The 25,609-nt window shown below is 45.6% G+C and overlaps 1 protein-coding gene across 1 annotated transcript in view; it reads left to right on the top strand.

Moving 5' to 3' along the window:
- The window catches only part of LOC147679578 (solute carrier family 2, facilitated glucose transporter member 11-like), a 573,370-nt gene that overhangs the window by 106,248 nt on the left and 441,513 nt on the right, over positions 1-25,609 (top strand). The window contains exon 3 of the mRNA XM_086943163.1: positions 9,761-9,859. Coding sequence (XP_086799289.1) covers positions 9,761-9,859 — 99 coding nt within the window. The remainder of the gene's footprint in view (positions 1-9,760; positions 9,860-25,609) is intronic.

Below are 25,609 nucleotides of genomic sequence, written 5' to 3'. Positions count from 1 at the left end.
CGCCACACAAGCCTGGGAGGAACCCCTGGAAGGGCGAGGGTCCAAGGGGCACGCCGTATAGTCAGCACCATCAGCCACACTCTGGGGAGGGCTGCAATCCCCAGAGTGCATCACCTCCTCTCACAGCTGCCATGAGTGCAGCAAGCGAGGGGGAGGGGGCGTCATTGCCTCTCCCACCACGGTGCGGGACGAAGCACGGATGAAGCCCAGACCAAGGGCGGGCCCGTCTTAGCCTGTCTGAGACCAGCAGAGACCAGGTCGGGCCATCCCTCTTGGCTGCTGTCTTTCAAGTTGTCATCCGATTAGAACCCGATATCCAGACAGCTGGCCATCAAGCCCCTGTACCTGCGAAAGGAGGTAGGCTTGCACCAACACCTACCATATAGACACTGCTCGGATGTTTAAATACAGGCTCTGTTATTTAAATCCCTTGATAGGGAGGAAGTTTCCCTGGACTAAACGCTGGACTTATACTACGACATAATACGAGTAAGAGGCATTTGTCTGTTTTTATTGCACTTGTATACACGCTGTTTAATTTTATTTTAGCCATTTATTTATGCTCGTATCTGTTTTAACTTAGTCGTGGTATCATCCAAGCTACTTAAAGATATGGGGAGGCGAAAGCTCAGACTGGGACTGCTGGCGTTAAATCAACTGTTAGTTCATCTTCCACTGTTACCACAATGCACTCGTTCCTACAGAGAGCAGCTGCTGTTATTGACAAAGAGATCGAACTTGTAAATAGGCGTCTTTCCAGGTCACCCTCTAATTCTCTGCACCAACCTACACTTAGATCCAGTGTGCCCTTGGTTGAATCCCCATCCGCCTGTTCCGACAGCTGCCAGGGGTCGCCTGCAGTCTCTTTTATCACTGAAGTGTTACCACCTGTAAATGAAGCTCCCTCTCCAGCACCTTCTCTGACCCCACACAGATCTCTCTCACCAGTTGTCACAATTGAAAGAAGAGGAAGTATTGCTCCACCTCAAGGGAAGGACTGTACTAACACATTGAATCCTATATCCACCCATTCGCTCTTCCAGCCTAGTCAACCTATTGCCCAGAGGGGGTTTATTACCCAGAGGAGCACAAAACGGAAACTTCAAACCACTGGGGGTAAAGCAAAAAGATCTAAACTGACCCGGACACTAAGCCTTCCAATAAACCTCTGGAGCCCAAAACTGTAGCCCCAAACTTAGACATGACGGCTACCAAGACCTTTCAAGACATAATGATTACCTTGCTGGATACCAAACTGAGTTCTATTTTGGAGAGGTTGACTGCAATTGAGAAAGGTCTTGTAGGGGGGGCCCTAACTGATATTTGTACAAATCACAGGGTTATAAGTGAGATCCTGGAACCAAAATCAGCAGTCAAACTTGGCCCAGGTATACTTAAAAATCCTACCAAAGCACATGAAGACCAGCAGCACGCACAGCGACATGCAGCGCAGTCAGCTCAAGGGGAGATAGCGGCCAAAGGGGTGATCAGACTCTCAGCATGCCACTGGTAGTTCCTCCGTACAGGCGGGACCCTCAAACTATCATAGGCCAGCCGGACGGCCCCATGGCGTTGCCAGGGGAGGTCCGCCAGTGCCCTATTACTATTCATCTTCCCTTAGAATCCACACCTTATGTTGTGGTCTTGGGGAACGTCCCGCCTCTTCGTCCAGGTACAAACGAGTACTATAATAATTTGAAGGACAAGGTACTCCACTGGTTAACAACTAATACCCCCGCGGGTCCTGTTGTGGAACGCAGTATCATCATGGTACGTCGAGTGGAATGGATAGGCAGCTCTAAAAAGTTGGGAGGGGGTGACTGTGTTATAGTTAACTTTAACAGGGCCTCTGTAGCTGAAAGAATCCTGTCAGGTGATATTCATGCTGGTCAATCATTTCACGGGTCCATAATACAGGCACTTCCATTGGGCTTCTTATATAGAGCTGAATCTCATGGGTATATAATGGGGAATAAGGACAGGGAACTCTCACAAGCCAGACAAGCTTATAAAAACACTGTAGCAACAGCCATGGGTTCCCAAAACCATTGTACAGTACAGGTTGTCCATGGGGGCCTTGCTTTGCTCCTGTCGTGCCTCCCACCCTAGCATTAGCCATAAGATTTTCTACGCTATCGGGGTTGGAGGAATACGATTGACTGGATACTTCTGATGAGACTGTAGTAGAGCCATTGCGCCAACAGAGGACCCATCCAATCCGGCAACTGAGATAGAGACTTTGCAAATGATTCACCTTTCATCACCACCTACAGAGGTGACACCCCTCGATGTGGACAGTAATGTTCTATCCTGAAATATAGCAGGCCTGGCAGATAAATCCCGGGATCCCTTATGGTAACAGTTTGTTAGGAAATTCTTATTAATTTGCCTTCAAGAGTCATGGTTAATGGATTGCAACTTGTTCATGGAGGGTTTTAAAGCTTATTTTGTTCCAGCCTCCCCTTCAACTAGTGGTAGAGTCAAAGGAGGTTTGGTTATTTATATCTCCCTGGCTGTTGACTGCCAGGTATAAAACCGCCCTCTTTTTGGCCAGGCCCTACAGGCCATCACACTTAAGAAGGGGAATAACACAATGACCCTGATTAATTTTTATAACCCACCAAATAGAAAAAAGGGGGAATGTAACATCATACAGCTGAGCCACTATCTAAGGAAGTAATGTGATCTCAGCTCACAGCCTCTGATGGTACTGGGAGACTTCAATACACATCCCTGTGGCGACCCAAAGATCACGAATATGTCCGACATGGGATTCCACAGAATGAGGGGGTTTCACTTTGAGCACTCAGCACAGGAGGATGAATTAAACAATCTAGTCAATGAAATTGACCTACTGACACTAATTTCCCTCTTTGCCCCAAACCGTAAAACCCTGACTCCCACCTTCAAAGGAAGAGGTACTGGGTCTTTTATAGACCATATTTTAATTTCTTCCTCCTCTCAGTCCCTTTTTCAGAGGTTTACCATCAAGGACAGCGGTTATAGTGAACACAATCCCCTTTGTGTATACCTTTGTAGTGTATTTCTATCCAGCAAATCTAGGGGACGGGTGTTGGGAATCACGAGACCTATAGACGGTGGGCGCCGCCTTAAATGGCCCCAGATTGACCCAGATGCTTTCTATAGGGAGGTGAGAGACTCATGCGTGGCTGAACTTGCCCTGTATGTCCAACCGGAGAGTCGACCAAGCGATGTTCTTAGTGCTTTTAGCTCCATCTCACGCAAAGCATGAGAACTTTTGAGGGCTCCAGCCTGTAAGGTATTTAACTCAAACCCAAGATGGTTTGATTCCTCTTGCTCCCAGGCAGCACGTAAATTAAAGGAGGCCCTGAGAGATGTTCAGAGAAACCCCCCATACATTCGGGATAGTAGTACAGGATATAAGCAGGCCCTAGCTACCCGTAAGAGAGCTCTGAAGCAGGAGGCATGGAGGGAGCTGCTAGAGTCCAGCACATTAAGGAATGGCACACAGGTTTTGGGGCATTATCAACAGACCCCTATTCTGTGAGGATACAAGTATCATCCTAGGCTCCCACATCACGGAAGAGGAATGGGTGGCCCACTTTCAATCCATGTTCAAGGGCTCCACTGGTCACCACGACCAGTTATCCCGGGCAACAAACACAGACTAGCTGGTCTTTGAGCTAACAGAGGTAAAGGCGCGCATTGCGGGTCTAACCAGTAACAAGGCTCCCGGACCGTACGGAATCCCACCAGACCTTTACAAATCGGATCCATCTTTCTGGGCCCCGATCCTGGTGGCTGTATTGAATGCAGAGGCCAGGGACGTAGCCCCAAATGCTGGGCCATTTCTACCATTGTGACAGTTTTCAATAAGGGGGACAGAAACAGTACGCACTGCTACCGAACTATTTCTCTCACTGACTCTGTGGCTAAGGTGGTGGGAGGTGTACTACTTCAAAGATTATCATCATGGGCAGAGGAGCATATATTATCGCTGACACTGAATATGGGTTTCGTGCGGGGAGATCTACGGTGGCCCAATGTTTAAACCTTTACCTGATCCTTGGCAAGTACACGATGGCCCCCACAGGTACGATCTACATGGCCTTCATGGACCTATCTTCCGCGTTTGACTGTGTAAACCGGGTCAAATTCAGTCCATGAGGGCCATGGGGTGGAGGGCCCTATTGTGGACTTTCTAATTGATCTGCATAGGGACACTATGGCAAACATTAGATATGCACAGGACCTTTGGGTTTCCAGGGAATTCAAAATTGAGAAAGGGGTGACACAGGGCTGTATTTTGGCCTCCTTCCTGTTTAACCTATACAGCAATGATCTTGAAGAATCCCTGGTAGCTACAGTGGCCAATTTCATGCATGAGGGTCGCCGGGTTCTCCCCGTCCTCCTGTATGAGGATGACGCCGTCCTGATAGCGAGAACCGCTAGAGGACTCCAATCTCTACTAGATGCTTTCTTGAACTTTATGGGGTCTCGTAATTTAGCAATCAATAATGCAAAATACTATGTCCTGCAGGTAGGGGAGTGTCCCACAAATAAGTATTCCTTTTCCGTGGGTTCCGCGAAGGTCCCCACAACATCAGTTTTTTCATACCTGGGGGTCCTGCTGGATGATCGCATGAAGTAGGGGCCCCTTATTCTAAAGAAAAAGGGGGAGCTCTTTCGAATAACTGCCGCTATTTTCAGCTTTGCGGCCAAGATGGGCAAGCACCCAATTGCAGCCATGCTGAAAATGTATCAGGCTAAGGGTGTGTCAAGTGCATGTTATGGTAGTGAAATCTGGGGGTATACCACTGCAGACGTGCTGCAGGTGGCAGAGAACAACTTTTTCAAGCGCCTTCTAGGAATGCCTACCGGTCTATCAAACCTGATAGCTCATGAAGAACTGAGGGCCCCTTTTTTATGTGATACACTTGCCTTGCGTCCCCTAGTGTTTTGGCTTAAGTGCTGGCCAAACAAGGAGCTAAAGCTTACCCAGCAGATTCTAACAGACTGTATGAGCTTGGAACATTCCAGAATTCCATGGTTGAAGTATGTTAGAGGTTGCTTTACAGAGTTGGGTCGCCCGGAACTCTTTTTAAAAACCTCAACCATAATAAAAAAAAGGATGTGGAACTGGTTAAAAAAGCATTTATTTGCTCCAGGAAGCTAGAAAGAGATGAACAAGAATTATGCAAACCAAGCGTCCGTAAATTTGTGACCCTAAAAACCCATCAACTGGCTGAGCCATACCTTCTGGGAACACTGACCACCTATGAGCGGTTTTTACTGTCCAGTTTTGCCTCGATTCTTTCCATCTTTTAATTGCCGTTCCGAAAGGGTGTAGCAGAGGACAGGTGTTAGCACCCTGTGGCTGCGACAACCTGTCTCCACAGGACCTGCTACATTCCATGTTCCTCTGCAAATTCTATGAAGTACCTCAGAGACATTTTCTACTCCCCCTTTTATAGAGGCTTAATTTTAACCAGGTTCTCCCAGCACTTTTGTATCTGCAGCTGTTGAAACCAGACTGTATAATCTTTATTGTAGACTATCTGAAATCTTTGGTAAGAACCAGGCCTGCATGGAAGAGTAGTTGTTTTAAGGGAAGGAGGTACTCATAGCCTCAAGATATGTCTCTGTCTATTGTGTGTTCTCTATTTTAAGCACATAAATATATTTATTGTATTCACCATATTTCTTTGTAACTTTTCTTGTTTTATAGCTATGAATTTTAAACTTTTTAATGTACTTTTTTATGAGATGTGTAAACTTACTGTGACTTTCATGGTTTTCACACTGTAAAACCGAATCAAGGGGCATATTATCAAGGACAGGCGATAAATTATCGCCGCTTTTATCGGCAGGATACTGCTGATAAAGCGGCGATAATGGCCTTGATAATATGCTCTACGAATTCCAATCGAAGCCCATGTTAGATGTGTTCACATCTAACATGGGCTTCGATTGGAATTCATAGAGCATATTATCAAGGCCATTATCGCCGCTTTATCAGCAGTTTCCTGCCGATAAAAGCGGCGATAATGTATCGCCTGTCCTTGATAATATGCCCCCAAGTTTTGTAATGATGATGGTGTAAGACAAAAGTGAGGAACCATCCTTGTCCTCCACTGAAGACCTCAGTTTCCTTGGAAATGTTACAGGCAAATAAGTCTCAGAGAATATTGTGAATGGGGACTCTGAATTGCCCAAAACAAGGTACCTTCTCACACTTCAGCTTGTTTTCTAATTTTCCATGTCACTGCGTTTTAGCGAAGAAAGACGTTCTCGAATTCCTTGCGCGTATAATAAACCCAATTATACAGCAAGGTGAAAAGCACGGTTCATGTCGGTTTTGTCCCGGAGGAAAACTGTGATTAGGTGATTTCCACTCTTTGCCCATTGGGTTTGTTTGCATACCCAAACGCGAGACTTTAAAAAGGATGCAGCGCAATTAATCGCTTGTGCTCAAGTAAAGTTTCAACAATGTGTTTAGCAAAGACTATCACCAATAAGATAGAAAACCGAGAATTTCCAAGGGCTTCTTCATTTTCTAGTAAACGACTATGATTACAGAGAAGTGTGGCTCACTGGTTAGAGGAGGCATACCCTGAAGCAGAGGTCAGACCCGGGACCAGCGTTCAATTCCCGACGCTGCAGGGTCTGAGCCCAAGTGTCCACGGACTCGATAATTCTCACTTCGGTGCTTACTCGAATCACAGGTTCACACTCTGCAACTCTGGGCAATAGCTTGCTTAATCTCCACTACGGCCCCCCCGCGGCGGGATGCCTGGCTTTCACCTTGGGGATGCCCAGTACGGGTTATCTCACAGGGAAAAAGCCAGGACGGGTTCCCAATGCAAGCGCCGAGATGCCCTAGGGTAAGTAGAGCGCTGTATAAGAACACACACACACATTACATATAGAACTTGCCTCACTTCGGCATTTTGCCCCCAACTGTAAAGTACCAGCAAGCTGCATCAGTACAAGCAGTCTGATCAGTCTGCCACCTAATAGAACTTTTAATTAGTTCAACTTGAACATTGCTTTTGAAACCTACAGCTATTTGCTAGAATATTAAACTCTTTGCGGTAAACTGTAAAGAGGATGTCACCCACTGGTCTAAGTGAGTGGTCGCCAATAACGCATATACCTCTTCTTTACGAAATGCTGGTTAGTTGTTGCATGAAGTTGCACCATTCAATGCACATGAACATGTATAATCCTGTTGTTAGGCTATTCACTGATAACAGTTACAAATGTATCCTTTAAAATGTATTATCCTTTGAATAGTGGAGTGGAGGAATACTGTTCTGAAGTCTAAGGCCCTCATTATGGGAACCCAGGAATTTGACCAGAGATGAGCGGGGAGCCAAAGGCAGATTTGGCAAAAATGAACAATCCAACCCCGCTCCACTGCTCTCTCTTTCTTTCCGTATATTGTTTCTGTTGCTCTGTCCCATTCACACTCGTTCCGTTTGCCCCCGCTATGTCTACAGCAATAAAACCTGGGGAGCTGGAGACAGAGGATTGGCGGGAAGACTTAAAAAACCACACTGTAATGGCACAACCACACCCTGGTTATTGCCAGATGAGATGAATGACCAGTCCGGCCCTTATGCTTCATCCTGCCAATATCCTGGGCATTTAGGTAATTCAGAGGGCAGGGAGTGGAGGTACGGGAAGCACAAGTGATTTACGTATGTAAAATAACATCTAGGAATTGAAATTTCACAAATTCCCCATGTTTTCCCTTTTATTTCCCTGGACGTGCAATATTCTCGCAAAACTTACAATTCTAATGGATAATAACTCATATTACTGGAAATTATTGAGCCAATTGTAATGAGAGTCTCGGTGGTAAAACTCACCCAGTCTGCCCATACCTCTATTCATTCCATCTTCTTTATCATGAACTTCAAATTTTCAACACCGCTATGGGGAAGGTCAGGCCATTCCCTTTGAGAACATTTATATTTAGGGGCAGATTTACGTTAACTGGCGCATCCCCAGGGATGCGCCAGTTAATGTGCGCCACAGTGCGCCACAGCTCCGCCACCGATGGTGCGCCGCATTTACAATGCGGCGCACCATTGGGCAAGGCAGGGAAGATGCGTGACGCATCTTTCGGCGTACGGGCGGCGCATTGCTGGAGTCAAATCGCAAGTGCGACATGACTCCTGCTATGCACAGGGGCCACCCCTACATTGCATGGTCCATCACCCTTACGCCTGCTTCAAGCAGGCGTAAGGAATTGACGTAGAAAGTGACTCAGTGAAATCTTATAGATTATGCCACGTCACAGCGGCAGTAAACTACGCGCACAGTCCCTGCAATGACAGAGGCCTGAGACAGGTTTGAAAGGCTACTTTGGTGGGTGGCGCAATCAGCGCTGCAAGCCCACCACTAGTTTTTAATTTACTGGCCCTCGGTATCTGAGATACCACTTTACAAGGGACTGACAGGAAAAAAAATATGCCTAACAGGTGTAGACCAATCTTACCATGTTCACAACAGAGAGCACATGCACTTTACACTGGACAGCAGTGGTAAAGTGCCCAGAGTGCTAAAACCACAAACACCAGGTCAGAAAAAAGACTAAGAGGAAGGCAATGACCGTGCAAAAGGGCCAAGTCCAACAGTGCACTATATAACAAAATGTGTACCACAAGATATAAGGAATACAGTCCTCCCTGATGTACATTATAAGGATATTGCAAATCACAGAGGGTTTCCATAATCATAAAGTTCAATTCAAATCAGTTGTTTATAAAAACCTATAGTAGCTCAGAATGTGTAGAAACATGCAGAACGATTCTAGCTTTTCTCTATCTAAAAAATAAACATATATTCTCTGGTTGTCATTGTAAGCTAATAAAATAGAATAGAATAAAGAAAAAAGCAACAACCCATTTGTTGCTTTAAACAGCTGCTTTAATTATGTTTCATGAACTGACTTGCCTATCACCTGGCTGATGACTCTGGCAGCAGGCATTGTTATGTCAGAACTCAACTGAAATAATCTTTTATCAGTCAGGCTCTAATGTATTTTCTTTATAATTGGCAACCAGGTGCATCACAAGTCGCCTATTATTAAGAAGTTAGTGACTGCAATTCATATAAGGATCACAGAATTCCAAGTATTATAAAGAAATTAGAGATTGGTGTGTATACAGTTATTACAGAATCCAAAGTATTATAGTGATATTTTGTCATAGGAACACTTTTCACTTAGTGGCAGTGGCAGAATTCCTTTGCAGCTTTCAATCATACTGCCATACAGCTCTTTTCCTTTGTGTCAGCTTCTACTTTATGTCAAGGTGCATTATAGTTTTTTCTGTATTCTACTGTGATGCAAGGAGTGAGCTCTGCTGAAAGTATTGAAAGCAGCATGTCCCCCTAGTTTTCTACACTCAAGTGCTGTAATCTCCCTCCATGATACTTTTGGTAAACGCACGGTGGGGCATTTTTTATATACCCCACGCTGAGCCTTATGAGCACACAAATACAGTGTGACTCAAATGGGTGGACTGCTACATGCAGATGGTTTGCATCAGTGAATCAATGAGAATCAAGTTTTACATTAAAGGGTAGTTTTGAGCTGGGCACAATCCTACACGAGTGTCGTTTTAAAAAACTACCCCATGCATAGTTTATTTAATGTAGACAAAAATGCAATAATCAATTTCCAAATCCTGAAGTTGTTTCTCTGCAATGTAAGTTCCATTGGTTTGTTTAATCCTATGTTTAAAGTTTTTTTTCATATATTTCATAGGTTCCAACCAGAAACCTCTTATTAGCTCCCTGTGCAGCGGGCTTCGGAGGTACCTCTGAATATGAAAACAATGTTTCAGTTATGAATGCGTCTACAAAGGTAAGATAAACATAAATAAAACTGTGAATTGAATCCTTTCAGTTTGAATAGATTCAACATCTTTATTTATTTTTGTCAGTATCACCCACATGCTTTTTCCAAGTGAACCAGTAACTGTGAAAATGCGTAGAAGGATGGCTACATCCTTGATTTTGTACATTTTATCAATGTAACATGAGTCTAAAGAACTATTGCTATAATGCGGCTGGCGTAAAAAATTGCTCCAAATTTCATGTTTCCCTCAAAACCATAACTGGCATCCAAATGTAATGTTCATGACTGTCCATGAAGTCTCAGAGAATATAAAAAATGACATAGATGACATCATGGTCACTTCATGACATTAGAAAAAGATAACTGCACTTTAAGTATGTTTTTAACATGAGTGTCTCTGTATACATATATATACATATATGTATATATATACATATATGTATATATATATATATATATATATATATATATATATATATATATATATATATATATATATATATATATTTATTTTTTATCTAAGGTACCCTCGAATGGAAGCGCACACAGACGCCAGCTTCATTGACAACGGCACAAAGCATTTATTATGAATAAAGTCCATTATCCTTGCCTTACGCGTTTCGGGGCTTCGATCCCCTTGTTCACAGGCATTAACATACAATGTGAGAGATTTTCTCTTTTGAGAGCGCTTTGCACAGCACGTGACTTGTAAATGTTCTTCAATTGGTCACAGTTCATTGCAGCATAATGTTGCATGCTGGAAAGAGTAGTTCATTATCTTCAATTAACGTTGCAAATGCCTTCTCATAGTTTAATTACCTTAGTAGGCTCTGTCCCATTGTATTAATTTGTTCAGTGAAAACCTTTAGTGGGACTTTGGCATAACTTGCTGTTTCGTTTGAAGCTCCGAAACGCGTAAGGCAAGGATAGTCGACTTTATGCATAATAAATGCTGTGTGCTGTTGTCAATGAAGCTGGCTTCTGTGTGCGCTTCCATTCGAGGGTGCGTTGGATAAAAAAATGATATGCGGCGGCATCTCTGCCACGGAAGCGCACCATTCCTGAAGTCTGGAGGCAGCGAGGGGGACAACTGAACTGTCCGAAGTTCCCGTCCGTGGGATGCCAGCTGGCTTCAAAGGAAACAGCAAGTTCTTAAAGGCCCACTAAAGCTTTTCACTGAACAAAATAATAAATGCTGTGTGCCGTTGTCAATGAAGCTGGCGTCTGTGTGCGCTTCCATTTGAGGGTGCATTGGATATATATATATATATATATCAATGCTCCAAAACACCAGTAACACGAGTCACTCAAGTAGCGGGTGCTGTTTCCGCGGTGGTGCCCCGCGATAACAATGTCTGCTCCAAATTCCTCAAGCAATATCCAGCCGGGTTAGAAGAATACAGCACTCCCGAAATGCGTTTGTTCTTGTAATAAACCTGTGCTGAGAACTGAAACTGAAACCCCGGCTGGGTATTGCTTGAGGAATTTGGGGTTGTTTTGTCCTGTGTTGGGGATTCCTGTTAATTCTCGCATTATTATTGGCTCCGCTTGCACCTCTATGGCACCTCTTTTAACGCGGCCGGCCCAGATGGGTTGTAGGCGGCTTGCTGTGTTACCCAAGTAGGCCCCTGTATCGGCATGTTGGGTATAAGCAGTGACACTGGCCTAGACCGCCTCCTCTCGGGGCGGCGCTGATGATTTTGAGAGGTGCATTGCGCTTATTTTCTACTCAATAAAAAGATTTAATACTAAAAAGGTGAACGAGTGTGGTGGAATACTTTGGGAGTGGCGATCCCGTCCTGCCGCTGCAAATGGCGATTTGATGCTTCGTCGCCGACCTCTTAGTTGGATATATATATATATATATATTCACTGAAAAAACCATAGGTTATAGACCATATATAGTTAGGAATTAGCATTTACAAAACCTTATTTTACTCACACAAAACCATTGAAATTTCATATATAGTTAGTTCCACTAACTATATATCGCGCACCCGCAATCCACTGCTGATCATGTCACCTATTACATCATTCATGACATGGTCAGTGACATTACTGATGACATCACTGATGACAACATCCAGTGACTGTATGTTTCTGTAAAGTTAAAATATGTCTTACATATTGAAGAATGAGTGGATGTATAAGTGTCTGGATGAAGGATTTAGTAGGTGCATGACTGACTGTATGAGTGAGTGATTAAATGTGTCTCACTGAGTGCATGGGTTAGTGACTAAACTGTCTTAATTTGTGCATCATTATATCTGTTGTTCTTTAAACTGCTGCATGTGTTGATCAGTAGCTTTATGATTATTTATTGATTGGTTGCCCAAGTATTTGTATGGGAGAGTGAGTGTGTGTGTGGGTGGCTGTGAGGTGTGTGACTATGTGCATAGATGTGTGAGCAGTTGATTCACTAGATGTATGGGTTCAAAAGTGCATGTGGAAACAGCTGTATGGGCGGTTGACTGTGTGCATTAATGTATTAGTGAGTGAATGGATATCTCAGTGCTACATGTCAAAGTAAGTACCTATGTAAAACACAGTACATGTGAGAGTTGACATATATAAATAACTGTGCATAGGAGCCAGTGAATGTGTGAGTGGGTGTATGGATCATTGTGAACTTGTATCAGGGATTGTATAACAGAGTAAATATGTGTTAGTATATGTTTGAATAAGTAAGGTGTGTATAACTGTATAGTTGAGGAAATGGAAGTGTGATTGATTCTTTGCATGACTGACTAGGTGTGTGAGTAACTCCATGGATGAGTGACAGTCTGTGAGTGTCTGTTTACTCTGAGTGTATCAAAGATTATATTAGAGTCTGAAGAGGTTTACCGTATTATCACATGAATGATGTCATCAGTGATGTGATCAGTAATGTCAAATGAGATGTCATCAGTGATGTCATCAGTGATATCATTTGAGATGTCATCAGTGATGTCATCAGTGATGTCATCAGTGATGTCATTTGGGATGTCATCGGTGATGTCATCAGTGATGTCATCAGTGATGTCATCAGTGATGTCACTGATCATGTCATGAATGATGTAATATGTGACATGATCAGCAGTGGATTGCGGGTGCGCGATATATAGTTAGTGCAACTAACTATATATGAAATTTCAATGGTTTTGTGTGAGTAAAATAAGGTTTTGTAAATGCTAATTCCTAACTATATATGGTCTATAACCCATGGTTTTTTCAGTGAATTTTCAAGGTTTTGTAAATGCTAATTCCTAACTATATATGGTCTATAACCTATGGTTTTTTCAGTGAATTTCAATGGTTTTTTAATAGCAAATATCAAAAGCTTTAAAATGTCAAGTACGTGGTAGGTAAAAACATTTTCGTGTTTATGCACGCTGATGTGCTTTGAACGCTGCCCCCCCCTCCTCTTTTCTTTTAGGAGTATTCTCTCTTTGCAGATAGTGAAGGGTAGGTAACGCAGGCCTTTGCCCCCGTTGTAATCCGTCGTGCCTGCTTCCCTCTCCATTTGATTGATTGTTATCCTAGCATTTATTGTTTTGGAATTGGTTCTCTTTGGTTCATTCTCTATTTACAAACAAGCACAGAGTGGCAATACTCTGTTTAGTCTTTGCAGATAGTGAAAAATCGTTAAAAAAACAAAAGGAATCAAGCAAAATCAGTAGGCCACTAATGGGATCTCTTTTTGACCTCGCTAAAATAGAAACATTATGAACAACCCCTCATGAGAAATACGAAACTAGTGAGAGGAACTTAGCTCGACACCATGATGCTGCAAGACAGCTCGGCTCCGCCGCCCACCCCACCCAAAACAACGACAAACCCTATGCAAATATTATAAATATATACAACACACCATCAAAGTAACAGGGTAAAACGTTTTATTAAATAACTATTTACATGGCAGGCTGCTGCAACATCGATCCAAACAAGCCTTTGTATTTGGGGCTCAAAATCAACAAGTAACAGGGTAAAACGTTTTATTAAATAACTATTTACATGGCAGCCTGCTGCAACATCGATCCAAACAAGCCTTTGTATTTGGGGCTCAAAATCAACCATCAATAGTAAGATTTTCATAGGTGAGTGTAGGTTCATGGTTTTCCATCCACAGACTAAAAGCCTGGAGTGGGAGTGAAAGAACAATAACTAGGTAAGAAGGAAGGCAGAGGCTGTGGGAAGGACTCTGGATATGGTATGTTGCTTGGTCCCTGAGATGCTTCGATGTCACTGCCTTGCACAAATGGCATAAGTCCTGGATGTTGGGTGCCATAGTTGAGGGTTCAGAGCAGCGCTTGTAACACTGTCTGAAGCTTATTTGCACCTGCTGCAGCTTCACTATTCTCAAAGTAAGTGGGGGCTGTTTGTGGACCTGACTGCATTGGAAAACAATGTGATGCGGTGCCTCCCTGAACCGCTTGATGGAGGCCCCCGAGGGGCGGTGTGATGGCTCCTGCCCCCTCCCCAAGTCTTGTTGCCCTGGTGTGGCCTAAGATTGCCCCCGACATAGGCGGCCGGCTCCCGGGATCAAGCGGAACTTTTTGCCTTTTGGTGACTCTTCCATTCTGGACCTTACTCAAACAGTGTAAATGTAGCACATTATCTCTACATACCTCCCACTAAGCTATTTTACCTATCTGTAGGTTTAATAATGCTTGTTGTATAATGTGATCAATAAGTAATGTATACGGCGTATTCTTACCATTACAAGATGAAACCCGCAATAGTTGGGAGGTTTCTTGTCCTCTGTCGATGCCGACTAAGAGGTGTAACCCTTGTACACTGTGAATGATGATAAATGCACCGGTTTGTATGTGTGAATACACACACTGACGAAGGCAAATCGCCGAAACGCGTCTGTGGGCTAGCTTGTAGTTAATAAACTACTTCGTGGAAAAGGTACCTCTCGAGTGCTGTCTTTTCATTCCTTTGGATTGTTTGGAGTTGTTGAGCGCAGTGTTCCGCGGCGTTCATCGAGCCGCTGACAGCACCCGCCCCCGAGTGTACAGGATTTTCGAAGGGAAAGGAGCGTTGAACTGAGTGTCTCCTGTGCACCGCCTCTACGCCAGCAGGAAGGTCTATTGCTGAACGGCCAACGCCCACCGCGGCCAGTACGAGTGAATTCCTGGAGGACACCGGCTCACCCTGGTTTCTCATCCAGGGTCTATCGGAACATCGTGGCCGGTAAGCGAACCGTCGTTTGACCAAATTTTCCTGCACACCTCGTTGGGATCACATAACGAGGCAGCGGATATTGAGGCAGGACGTCAGGGAGGGTTACCTTCCACGGAGTTACTGCAAGCAAAAGCCCTTTAACCAATGCGCCTGTGCTTCATCAAGTAAGGGGTGCAATTGTAACCGGCATAATGTTTTCAGAGACTGAACGCCGCACAGCGGCAAAAGATATTTTTAAACATCGTGAAAGACGTGAGAGGGTCAGTGAAAATGTGCCAATGGCAGACCCACAGAACACAAAAATAAAAGAGATGATGGTGAAGCTTGAAAGACTGAACAAATGGTGGGAAGCCACAAGCCTCACCAGCTACGTGGAGGTAAAAAGAGTGCCTCGTGGTCTAAGGGTTCACACTGTACCATCATACGAGAACCCGGACCCACAACTGCTCACGGACTGGGAACAGCACACAGCCGCCTATACGGAAGGGACACTCAAGATATTAATTAAATATGCCTGGAGTGACCGTGAAAAAGCACTGGATGAAATAAAGAATCTGGAGGAGGAGCTGGAAAAGGAATCGGACAAAGAACTTGTGCTCCAGCTCAAAACTGATATGAAAACCCGCCTCACCAAATACGAACAAAAAATTCGTACTAGAAAACAAGAAAAGTATGAAAGGGATGAGGATGATTACCAACAAGGCCGCATATTAACGTATGCAAAGAAGTATGATGCTTCTCGTCAAGCACTCCAATCCAGTACTATTTCAACAGCTGAAATTCTCACGTCTGAATCTGAAGTGACGGAGAACGAATCAGGAGACGAACAACAGAACACGAGTGATGTCATCAGTGATGTCATTTGAGATGTCATCAGTGATGTCATCAGTGATGTCATCAGTGATGTCACTGATCATGTCATGAATGATGTAATATGTGACATGATCAGCAGTGGATTGCGGGTGCGCGATATACAGTTAGTGCAACTAACTATATATGAAATTTCAATGGTTTTGTGTGAGTAAAATAAGGTTTTGTAAATGCTAATTCCTAACTATATATGGTCTATAACCCATGTTTTTTTCAGTGAATTTTCAAGGTTTTGTAAATGCTAATTTCTAACTATATATGGTCTATAACCTATGGTTTTTTTCAGTGAATTTCAATGTTTTTTTAATAGCAAATATCAAAAGCTTTAAAATGTCAAGTACGTGTTAGGTCAAAACATTTTCGTGTTTATGCACGCTGATGTGCTTTGAACGCTGCCCCCCCCCCTCCTCTTTTCTTTTAGGAGTATTCTCTCTTTGCAGATAGTGAAGGGTAGGTAATGCAGGCCTTTGCCCCCGTTGTAATCCGTCGTGCCTGCTTCCCTCTCCATTTGATTGATTGTTATCCTAGCATTTATTGTTTTGGAATTGGTTCTCTTTGGTTCATTCTCTATTTACAAACAAGCACAGAGTCGCAATACTCTGTTTAGTCTTTGCAGATAGTGAAAAATCGTTAAAAAAACAAAAGGAATCAAGCAAAATCAGTAGGCCACTAATGGGATCTCTTTTTGACCTCACTAAAATAGAAACATTATGAACAACCCCTCATGAGAAATACGAAACTAGTGAGAGGAACTGAGCTCGACACCATGATGGCTGCAAGACAGCTCGGCTCCGCCGCCCACCCCACCCAAAACAACGACAAACCCTATGCAAATATTATAAATATATACAACACACCAGCAAAGTAACAGGGTAAAACGTTTTATTAAATAACTATTTACATGGCAGCCTGCTGCAACATCGATCCAAACAAGCCTTTGTATAAGGGGCTCAAAATCAACAAGTAACAGGGTAAAACGTTTTATTAAATAACTATTTACATGGCAGCCTGCTGCAACATCGATCCAAACAAGCCTTTGTATTTGGGGCTCAAAATCAGCCATCAATAGTAAGATTTTCATAGGTGAGTGTAGGTTCATGGTTTTCCATCCACAGACTAAAAGCCTGGAGTGGGAGTGAAAGAACAATAACTAGGTAAGAAGGAAGGCAGAGGCTGTGGGAAGGACTCTGGATATGGTATGTTGCTTGGTCCCTGAGATGCTTCGATGTCACTGCCTTGCACAAATGGCATAAGTCCTGGATGTTGGGTGCCATAGTTGAGGGTTCCGAGCAGCGCTTGTAACACTGTCTGAAGCTTATTTGCACCTGCTGCAGCTTCACTATTCTCAAAGTAAGTGGGGGCTGTTTGTGGACCTGACTGCATTGGAAAACAATGTGATGCGGTGCCTCCCTGAACCGCTTGACGGAGGCCCCCGAGGGACGGTGTGATGGCGCGGACTCGGAGGGGGCGCTTGGCTCCTGCCCCCTCCCCAAGTCTTGTTGCCCTGGTGTGGCCTAAGATCGCCCCCGACATGGGCGGCCGGCTCCCGGGATCAAGCGGAACTTTTTGCCTTTTGGTGACTCTTCCATTCTGGACCTTGTCCCACAATCCGTTCGACCTGAAGACACGTCCTGCGGTGCCCTAGTCCGACCATCACATATTCCTGCGCCAGTAGATGGCGTGGGGTGCACTAGAAGGGAGAGCCGGCGCTAACGAGCCTCCCCCACCTCCCCAGGTGGAGGTTTCTCAGCTACACCCCAGCGCTTCACGCAACCAGCTGACTTGCGCCCTCTCTTGCGGAACAGTGCCTCCCTCGGCCAGCTGAATTGCGCCTGCTCCACACCTTGTCCCACAATCCGTTTGACCTGAAGACACGTCCTGCGGTACCGTGATCCGACCATCACATATACCTGCGCCAGGAGACGGCGTGGGGTGCACTAGAAGGGAGAGGCGCCGCAAACTAGCCTCCCCCACCTCCCCAGGTGGAGGTTTCTCAGCTACACCCCAGCGCTTCACTTGACCAGCTGACTTGCGCCCGCTCTTGCGACACAGTGTCTCGCTCGGCCAGCTGAATTGCGCCTGCTCTTGCTATTACAGCGTCTCACCCGCCATCCAATGGAATTGCACCCAATCTTGCGGTACAGCGACAGGCGGCTGCCACGGAGCTCACAAAATGGCGGTCGGCTCCACAGACTTGGGCCTGGCCTGCAAGGATGGCTCTGGGCAACACTGGAACTCGGACGCTTGACTGCTAGGGCATGGGCCCTATTCCCAAAAGCGTCCCCTCAGCCTTGAAGATTCTACAAAAGTCACCGGGGCCCCCGACTCCCGCAGACTTCCGGTGGGGAGCGACTGCCATGATTGCTCGCGGAATGGCCACGACGTAGCCACGGGGGTGCTTTCATGCTGACGCCAGCTTCAGTCTGAAACATCCAGAAACACTGTAGACTACCAATTCAATCAGTTCCGGTGGAGCCCCAACGTGACCCGGTAGAGAAGAACTTGCCCTCCCCTCTTTGACTGATGGTTCTTGTTGCCTGTCCCTTCTGTTGTCATTTAACAGAACTTTTTGGACTGCTGAAAGGGGTTGTGTTCCGACCGCTGGTTGGTGGAGACATTTTGACTATATTCTGGACCTACGTTGTCACGTAATGCGTCATATGACGCGCCGTGTTAGCGCACCCGGAAGTGCTCCGGTGCGCGAGGCGCGAAGCGCAGCTTCCCGGAAGCGATCCGGGGCGCGGAGCGCGTAACGTAAGCATAACAGGTCATGTGTCTTGTTAATAAAACTTTTCATTGGTTCATTTAACTTTTGGGTTCCTAATTATGTAAGGCTAGGTCATGTGACCTAAAAATAACACTTTTCATTGGTTTAGAACTATTTTCTGTCCCAAATGATGAAAACCCCTCCTTGTTTCCTCACTCTGACTTTCATCTTTGTGAGAGGAAGACCTTTTTTCATCACTTAGCAATAGCAAGTGTTGTAGCTTCAGCTAGTGCATCCCCACCACCACCACCTCCTCCTAGGAAGAGAGGACCACCTCCTCAGATCATCCTACAACAAGAGGAGGAAGAAGAGGAAGAGGAGCAAGGGACAAGGAGGTTTTTACCTGAACAGCCAAGGAGGTCCCATGGCAAAGAAAGTGACTGGGAGGGGGCGTTTGGCTCCTGCCCCCTCCCCAAGTCTCGCTCGGCCAGCTGAGTTGCGCCCACTCTTGTGGCCTACAACATGGAGAGGCCGGAGCGTTGACTAGGCGGGGCCTCCGGCCGCAACCACAGCGCCAACGATTGCTGCTGACAGAGGGGAGCCTTGCAGGTGAGAGCCACTGATCTGAAGAACCGCTGCCTGCGGTGCCTCCCTGAACTGCTTGACGGAGGCCCCCGAGAGGCGGTGTGGTGGAGCGGACTGGGAGGAGGCGCGTGGCTCCTGCCCCCTCCCCAAGTCTTGTTGCCCTGGTGTGGCCTGAGATCGCCCCCGACATAGGCGGCCGGCTCCCGGGGTCCGGCGGAACTTTTTGCCTTTTGGTGACTCTTCCATTCTGGACCTTGTCCCACAATCCGTTTCACCTGAAGACACGACCTGCGGCCTGGCCCCTGAATGTGTGCAAGGGGACGGTATTGATTGAATCAAGATGGCGGCTTCACACAAAGCTGACTCAAGTGTTGCTGCTGATGCTATGCAGACAAAAACTGGTTTTCAGTTTGTACATTCTTCAGAATTTTTCCATCCAAGTCTGGTTGAGAGTTTTTAGAAAGATGGCTTCAGATTTTCAACATACGGTGTGGTGACGCGGACTGGGAGGGGGCGCTTGGCTCCTGCCCCTTCCCCAAGTCTTGTTGCCCTGGTGTGGCTTAAGATCGCCCCCGACATAGGCGGCCGGCTCCCGGGGTCCGGCGGAACTTTTTTCCTCTTCCTTTCTGCATCTTGTCCCACAATCCGTTTGACCTGAAGACACGACCAGGTCCCTGAATGTGTGCAGGGGGACGCTAATGATTGAATCAAGATGGCGGCTTCACACAAAGCTGACGCAAGTGTTGCTGCTGATGCTATGCAGACAAAAACTGGTTTTCAGTTTGTACATTCTTCAGGATTTTTCCATCCAAGGCTGGTTGAGAGTTTGTAGAACGATGGCTTCAGATTTTCAACATTCTACTCTTCAACATTCTTCATAATTGTAACAATGTGAGACTCACTAGGAGAACGGCCGTTTATCTTTCCTTTCAAAATGCTACCAACAATATTTTCTGAATGGAAGACACCATCTTGTAGCATAAAGAGCTGCGTCAAGGGTGGTATTGCCCAGAATGTCTTGTTTTCTAGTGCTCGTAATGACGAAGCCAGAACTGCCGAAAGGGATTCTGGTCCTGCCGCTACTTATTGGAGACATTGAACTATACTCTGCACCTGCCTGGCCTCGACCAAAATGGCGCCAGTATGGGAGCGACTTGCAACTCCTTATGACGTTCTAGTTACTTAGCCTTGACGTAATGGGGGATGTATGCGGTCTTTGTGCACATGGCGGGCGGGGAAGGGTATTGACTGGGAATACGGACAACCCTATTGATGTCGATTTTTCATTATTGATTTTTTTATTAATAAAGCTTCGAAGTAATGTTACCCATGATACTCGCCCATGGTGTGCGTATGGACTATTTTATTGTAACTGATCCTGTTATACTTTCAATTATAAAATCAACCTTCACTGATTCTGCAACCGTTTGTCACGTTTAGTTTTTTCAATTAAATGGCTCGCTTGTTACATACTCCTATAACCCTGGCTTTTGACCCTTTCCTACGCACGGTCTGTACTACCGCCCTCGGGCGATCTATGTAATGAGTACCATTGCCGAAACACAAGGGAATGCATCTCAGAGAGATAGGTCAAGTACGTGGTAGATAAAAACATTTTCGTGTTTATGCACGCTGATGTGCTTTGAACGCTGCCCCCCCCCCCCTCTCCTCATCATTTAGATTACCACCGCCCATTGCACAAAAGCGTACCGGGCGCTCCCCACGCAAAAAAAAACGATTTTTACAGATTCTTTACAGTTGGGGCCATAAACTACATCCGCAGGGCTAGGTGATAGCCTGGGACCGGCCTGGACAATCGGACACAGAGGAAGAGGAGTGTCAGAGGGTGCGGTAGTGAATAGGGTGAAAGGGAGGTGTCGGGCGGACACGGGGTGTGATTCTCAGGGAAGAGCAGCGCAGATGGTGTAGTATGTACTGTAATTATTATTACTAGGTTGCTTTAAGAAAAGTATGGATTTATTCTTGTGAAGAGCTTACCACAGATGGGGGGAGGTTTATGGCCCATGCATGAGAGAGAGAGCGGGGGTGACCAGTGCGTGGGGGAGATGCTTACGAGGGTGGGGAGCCGTGCTGAGGATCGGCAGCGTGCAGAGAGTGGGTCTGGTCAAGGCATCTAAAATGGCTGCCGTGCACGACAAAACTGTGGCATTGAAAAAAAGGCAAGATGGCGCAGACAATGTTTATCAATACGGATTAATTTTCCACAGAGAGAACGGGGGAGGTCAGAGAGGGGGGGTGTTCGTAGCGCCAGGGAGACGCGCTGGGGACCGGCGAGGGGCAGAGGGGCCATAGCGCTTTCAAAATGGCTGCTGCTTGCTAGAGCGTACGTGCCTGAGTGGGGACAAGGTGGCGCCGATTCTGTTGACATCGCAAACCAGATTTTAACACTTAGACATGAAAGTGAAAACTGCACCATTGCCCCCCCCCTCCTCGACTGACACCCTCCTTTGCCTCAGCTTGGATCATCATTTGCTAAAGTGTTCAAAGACCCCACCGTGAGTATAAGCACAACCGGGGCCTTACTGCACACCCTGAAAAAAACTACGCAGCAAGACAATCTCTACCTTCTCCCTTTTCCATGTTCCAACGCTTTGAAATGAACAACATATTTACTCGCAGTGACAAAATGGCGGTCAACTCTTCCTGATTTCCTTCGAATCGAATGTTAACAGACGTCACGCAGCAAAAAAATAAATCCGCTCACGCGTAGCCGCTGGAAGACATGTATCAACATATATGAGCATCCTCAGCCACCCTCAGAAAACATAGGGGGTCAGGATACGTCTCCTGTACCCCCTTATACCCATTTCCCACATTGTTTTTCCTCCATCTTGTAATTTAATTAAAACGAAACACAAAATGGCGAATTCCCGTTTCGCTACCGGTTCGCGACCCGGTTCGCGAACCAGGAAGCGCTTCTACCGCGAAAAATCAATTTTTTTTTATTTTCCCCACGGGACCCTTTAATAACCCCAACATCATTCCTAGGGGGTCAAGAGGGGTCTACCTTGCCCCTTTCATTAAATTCCCCCTTCGTTTTTCTCCTCCTCTTGTCTCTCGATCCTACCGAGAGACAAGATGGCGGCCGGTCCGGACTGTTTAGAATGTTGACAGACACCGGAGAGCCAATCAGCTTCGCTTTGCGAAGTTCCGTTACGCGAAAAGTACGCGAACCGGAGCGCTACCCGGGTTGCTGTCACAGATATATCTGTTTTTTAAAACGTTAATTTCTCAAAATCCACTGGAACACATATATTGAGACCTAGCAAAGGCACATCGGGTTAACAGACCCTACAATTTTTCCAAGTTTCGTGCAAATCCATTCAGCCGTTCAAGCTAAAAGTGAGGCCAACCGCCCTATGGAAAAATGAATGGGAAAAACGCGTTTTGGGACCCCCCTTTTTTCTCGGCCCCCCCAGGGGCTGCTCAGAAACAAAATGTGCCATTTTCCTGAAAATTTCAGCCAATTCCGTCCACAAACGCCAAAGTTATTAGACATAGAATTTTCAAAAGCCCCATAGAGAAAAAATCCTAACTATATATACCTACTGGCGACCGCCAGTAGGTAATATGTATATATATATATATATATATATATATATATATATATATATATATATATATAGAAGGCTCCAAAACACCAACCAGTTGCACACACGAGTGGGTGCATGCCGAATCGGGGGTGTGCCCGAGTTACAGATTAGCTCCAAAATCCCAGGAAAATCAATCCTAAAGGAAGGTAGCACACTCAGGGGAGGTTTCACAAAAGATTTAATAAGGAAACCAACAGCAACGTTGTTGCTGTTGGTTTCCTTATTAAATCCTTATTAAATCTTTTGTGAAACCTCCCCTGAGTGTGCTACCTTCCTTTAGGATTGATTTTCCTGGGATTTTGGAGCTAATATATATATATATATATATATATATATATATATATATATATATATATATATATATATATATATATATATATATATATATATATATATATATATGTATTGCAAAATGAAACGGTGACCCCTCAGTGTTTGCTGCAGCAGCCCATGATTACGAGGCGTGGTTGCCTCGAAGCGCGTCGGGCATGGAGTTAATGACCAGGAGACCTGCAAGACAAGCAGCTGCGAGGTGTACAGAACCGGATGGTGAGGTCAGCCTAGTGAGCCCTCTGTAAGCTCAAGGGCATTTGATATTCAATATATATATATAGGAAAATGGCACATTTTGTTTCTGAGCAGCCCCTGAAAATTTGGGGGGGTTTCGTTAAGGGGGGGGGCCGAGAAAAAAGGGGGGTCCCAAAACGCGTTTTTCCTATTCATTTTTCCATAGGGCGTTTGGCCTCACTTTTAGCTCGAACGGCTGGATGGATTTGCATGAAACTTGGCAAAATTGTAGGGACTGTTAGCCCGATGTGCCTTTGCTGGGTCTCAATATATGTGCTCCAGTGGATTTTGAGAAATTAACGTTTTAAAAAACAGATATATCTGTGACAGCGTCCCGGGTAGCGATCCGGTTCGCGTACTTTTCGCGTTACGGAACTTTGCGAAGCGAACCTGATTGGCTCTCCGGTGTCTGTCAACATTCTAAACAGTCCGGAACCGCCACCATCTTGTCTCTCGGTAGGATCGAGAGACAAGAGGAGGAGAAAAACGAAGGGGGAATTTAATGAAAGGGGGCAAGGTAGACCCCTCTTTACCCCCTAGGAATGATGTTGGAGTTATTAAAGGGTCCCGTGGGGCAAATAAAAAAAATTTGATTTTTCGCGGTAGAAGCGCTTTCCGGTTCGCGAACCGGTAGCGAAACGGGAATTCGCCATTTTGTGTTTCGGTTTAATTAAATTACAAGATGGAGGAAAAACAATGTGAGAAATGGGTATAAGGGGGTACGGGAGACGTATCCTGACCCCCTATGTTTTCTGAGGGTGGCTGAGGATGCTCATATATGTTGATACATGTCTTCCAGTGGCTGTGCGTGAGCGTTTTTTTTTTTTTTGCTGCGTGACGTCTGTTAACGTTCGATTCGAAGGAAATCAGGAAGTGTTGACCGCCATTTTGACACTGCGAGTAAATATATTGTTAAAAATAATTTTTATAAATTAATCCGTATTGATAAACATTGTCTGCGCCATCTTGCTTTTTTTCCAATGGCACACTTTTGTCGTGCACGGCAGCCATTTTAGATGCCTTGACCAGACCCACTCTCTGCACGCCGCCGATCGTGACGTCTGTTAACGTTCGATTCGAAGGAAATCAGGAAGTGTTGACCGCCATTTTGACACTGCGAGTAAATATATTGTTAAAAATAATTGTTATAAATTAATTCGTATTGATAAACATTGTCTGCGCCATCTTGCTTTTTTTCCAATGCCACACTTTTGTCGTGCACGGCAGCCATTTTAGATGCCTTGACCAGACCCACTCTCTGCACGCCGCCGATCCTCAGCATGGCTCCCCACCCTCGCAAGCATCTCCCCCACGCACTGGTCACCCCCGCTCTCTGTCTTATGCATGGGCCATAAACCTCCCCCCATCTGCGCTGCTCTTCCCTGAGAATCACACCCTGTGCCCGCCCGACACCTCCCTTTCAACCTATTCACTACCGCACCCTCTGACATTCCTCTTCCTTTGTGTCTGATTGTCCAGGCAGGTCCCAGGCTATCACCTAGCCCTGCGGATGTAGTTTATTGCCTCAACTGTAAAGAATCACCCCTCTTCAAAGGAGTTATAGTAGATCAAGGCCCCCACCCGATGAGATCCGTCACACCACACGCATTCCTACTATCTGATAACGATCCTGTATTGTGATTGGGGAGGGGATTCTCACTGTGAGGGTGTGTGGGACCGAGCCTGAAGCAGAAGATTCCAGGGATGCCTTTTTGTACATAAAAGTCTTCACAATTATGTGTCACATTAAAAATATATAGCACTCCAACAAAGTAGTAGGATTATAACACTTTAATAACTTATAAATATATACAACGCACCAAAAACAGTAAACACGTTAAAACATTTTTTTAAAACAGAAGCAACAATGGTCAGTAGCGGTCTGTTGTACGAATAGTCCGAAGGCAGCACAACGCGCTGAGATCTGGACGGCACCCAGGTGATGTCCTTTACTTGCCGCACTGGTTATTGCATCCTACAATGCTGCTCCGAAAAACGGCGTGGGGCGCCCAGGGGGGGGAGGGGAGGGGAGGGAGGCGGCTTGAACGGGCCTCCCCAGGTGGAGGCTCGTCTGCTGTAGTGGGGCGCCCCTTTAGCGTTTCACTTGCCATTCAGCGGTTTTCCGCCCGCTTTTGCTGCACTGTGCCTCGTCAGTAGCGGTCTGTTGTGCGAATAGTCCGAAGGCAGCTCAACGCGCTGAGATCTGGACAGCACCCAGGTGATGTCCTTTACTTGCCGCACTGG

This window comes from Lissotriton vulgaris, chromosome 11, assembly GCF_964263255.1.
Source record: "Lissotriton vulgaris chromosome 11, aLisVul1.2, whole genome shotgun sequence".
Taxonomy (NCBI): domain Eukaryota; kingdom Metazoa; phylum Chordata; class Amphibia; order Caudata; family Salamandridae; genus Lissotriton; species Lissotriton vulgaris.
This window is presented reverse-complemented; position numbering and strand designations above follow the sequence as displayed.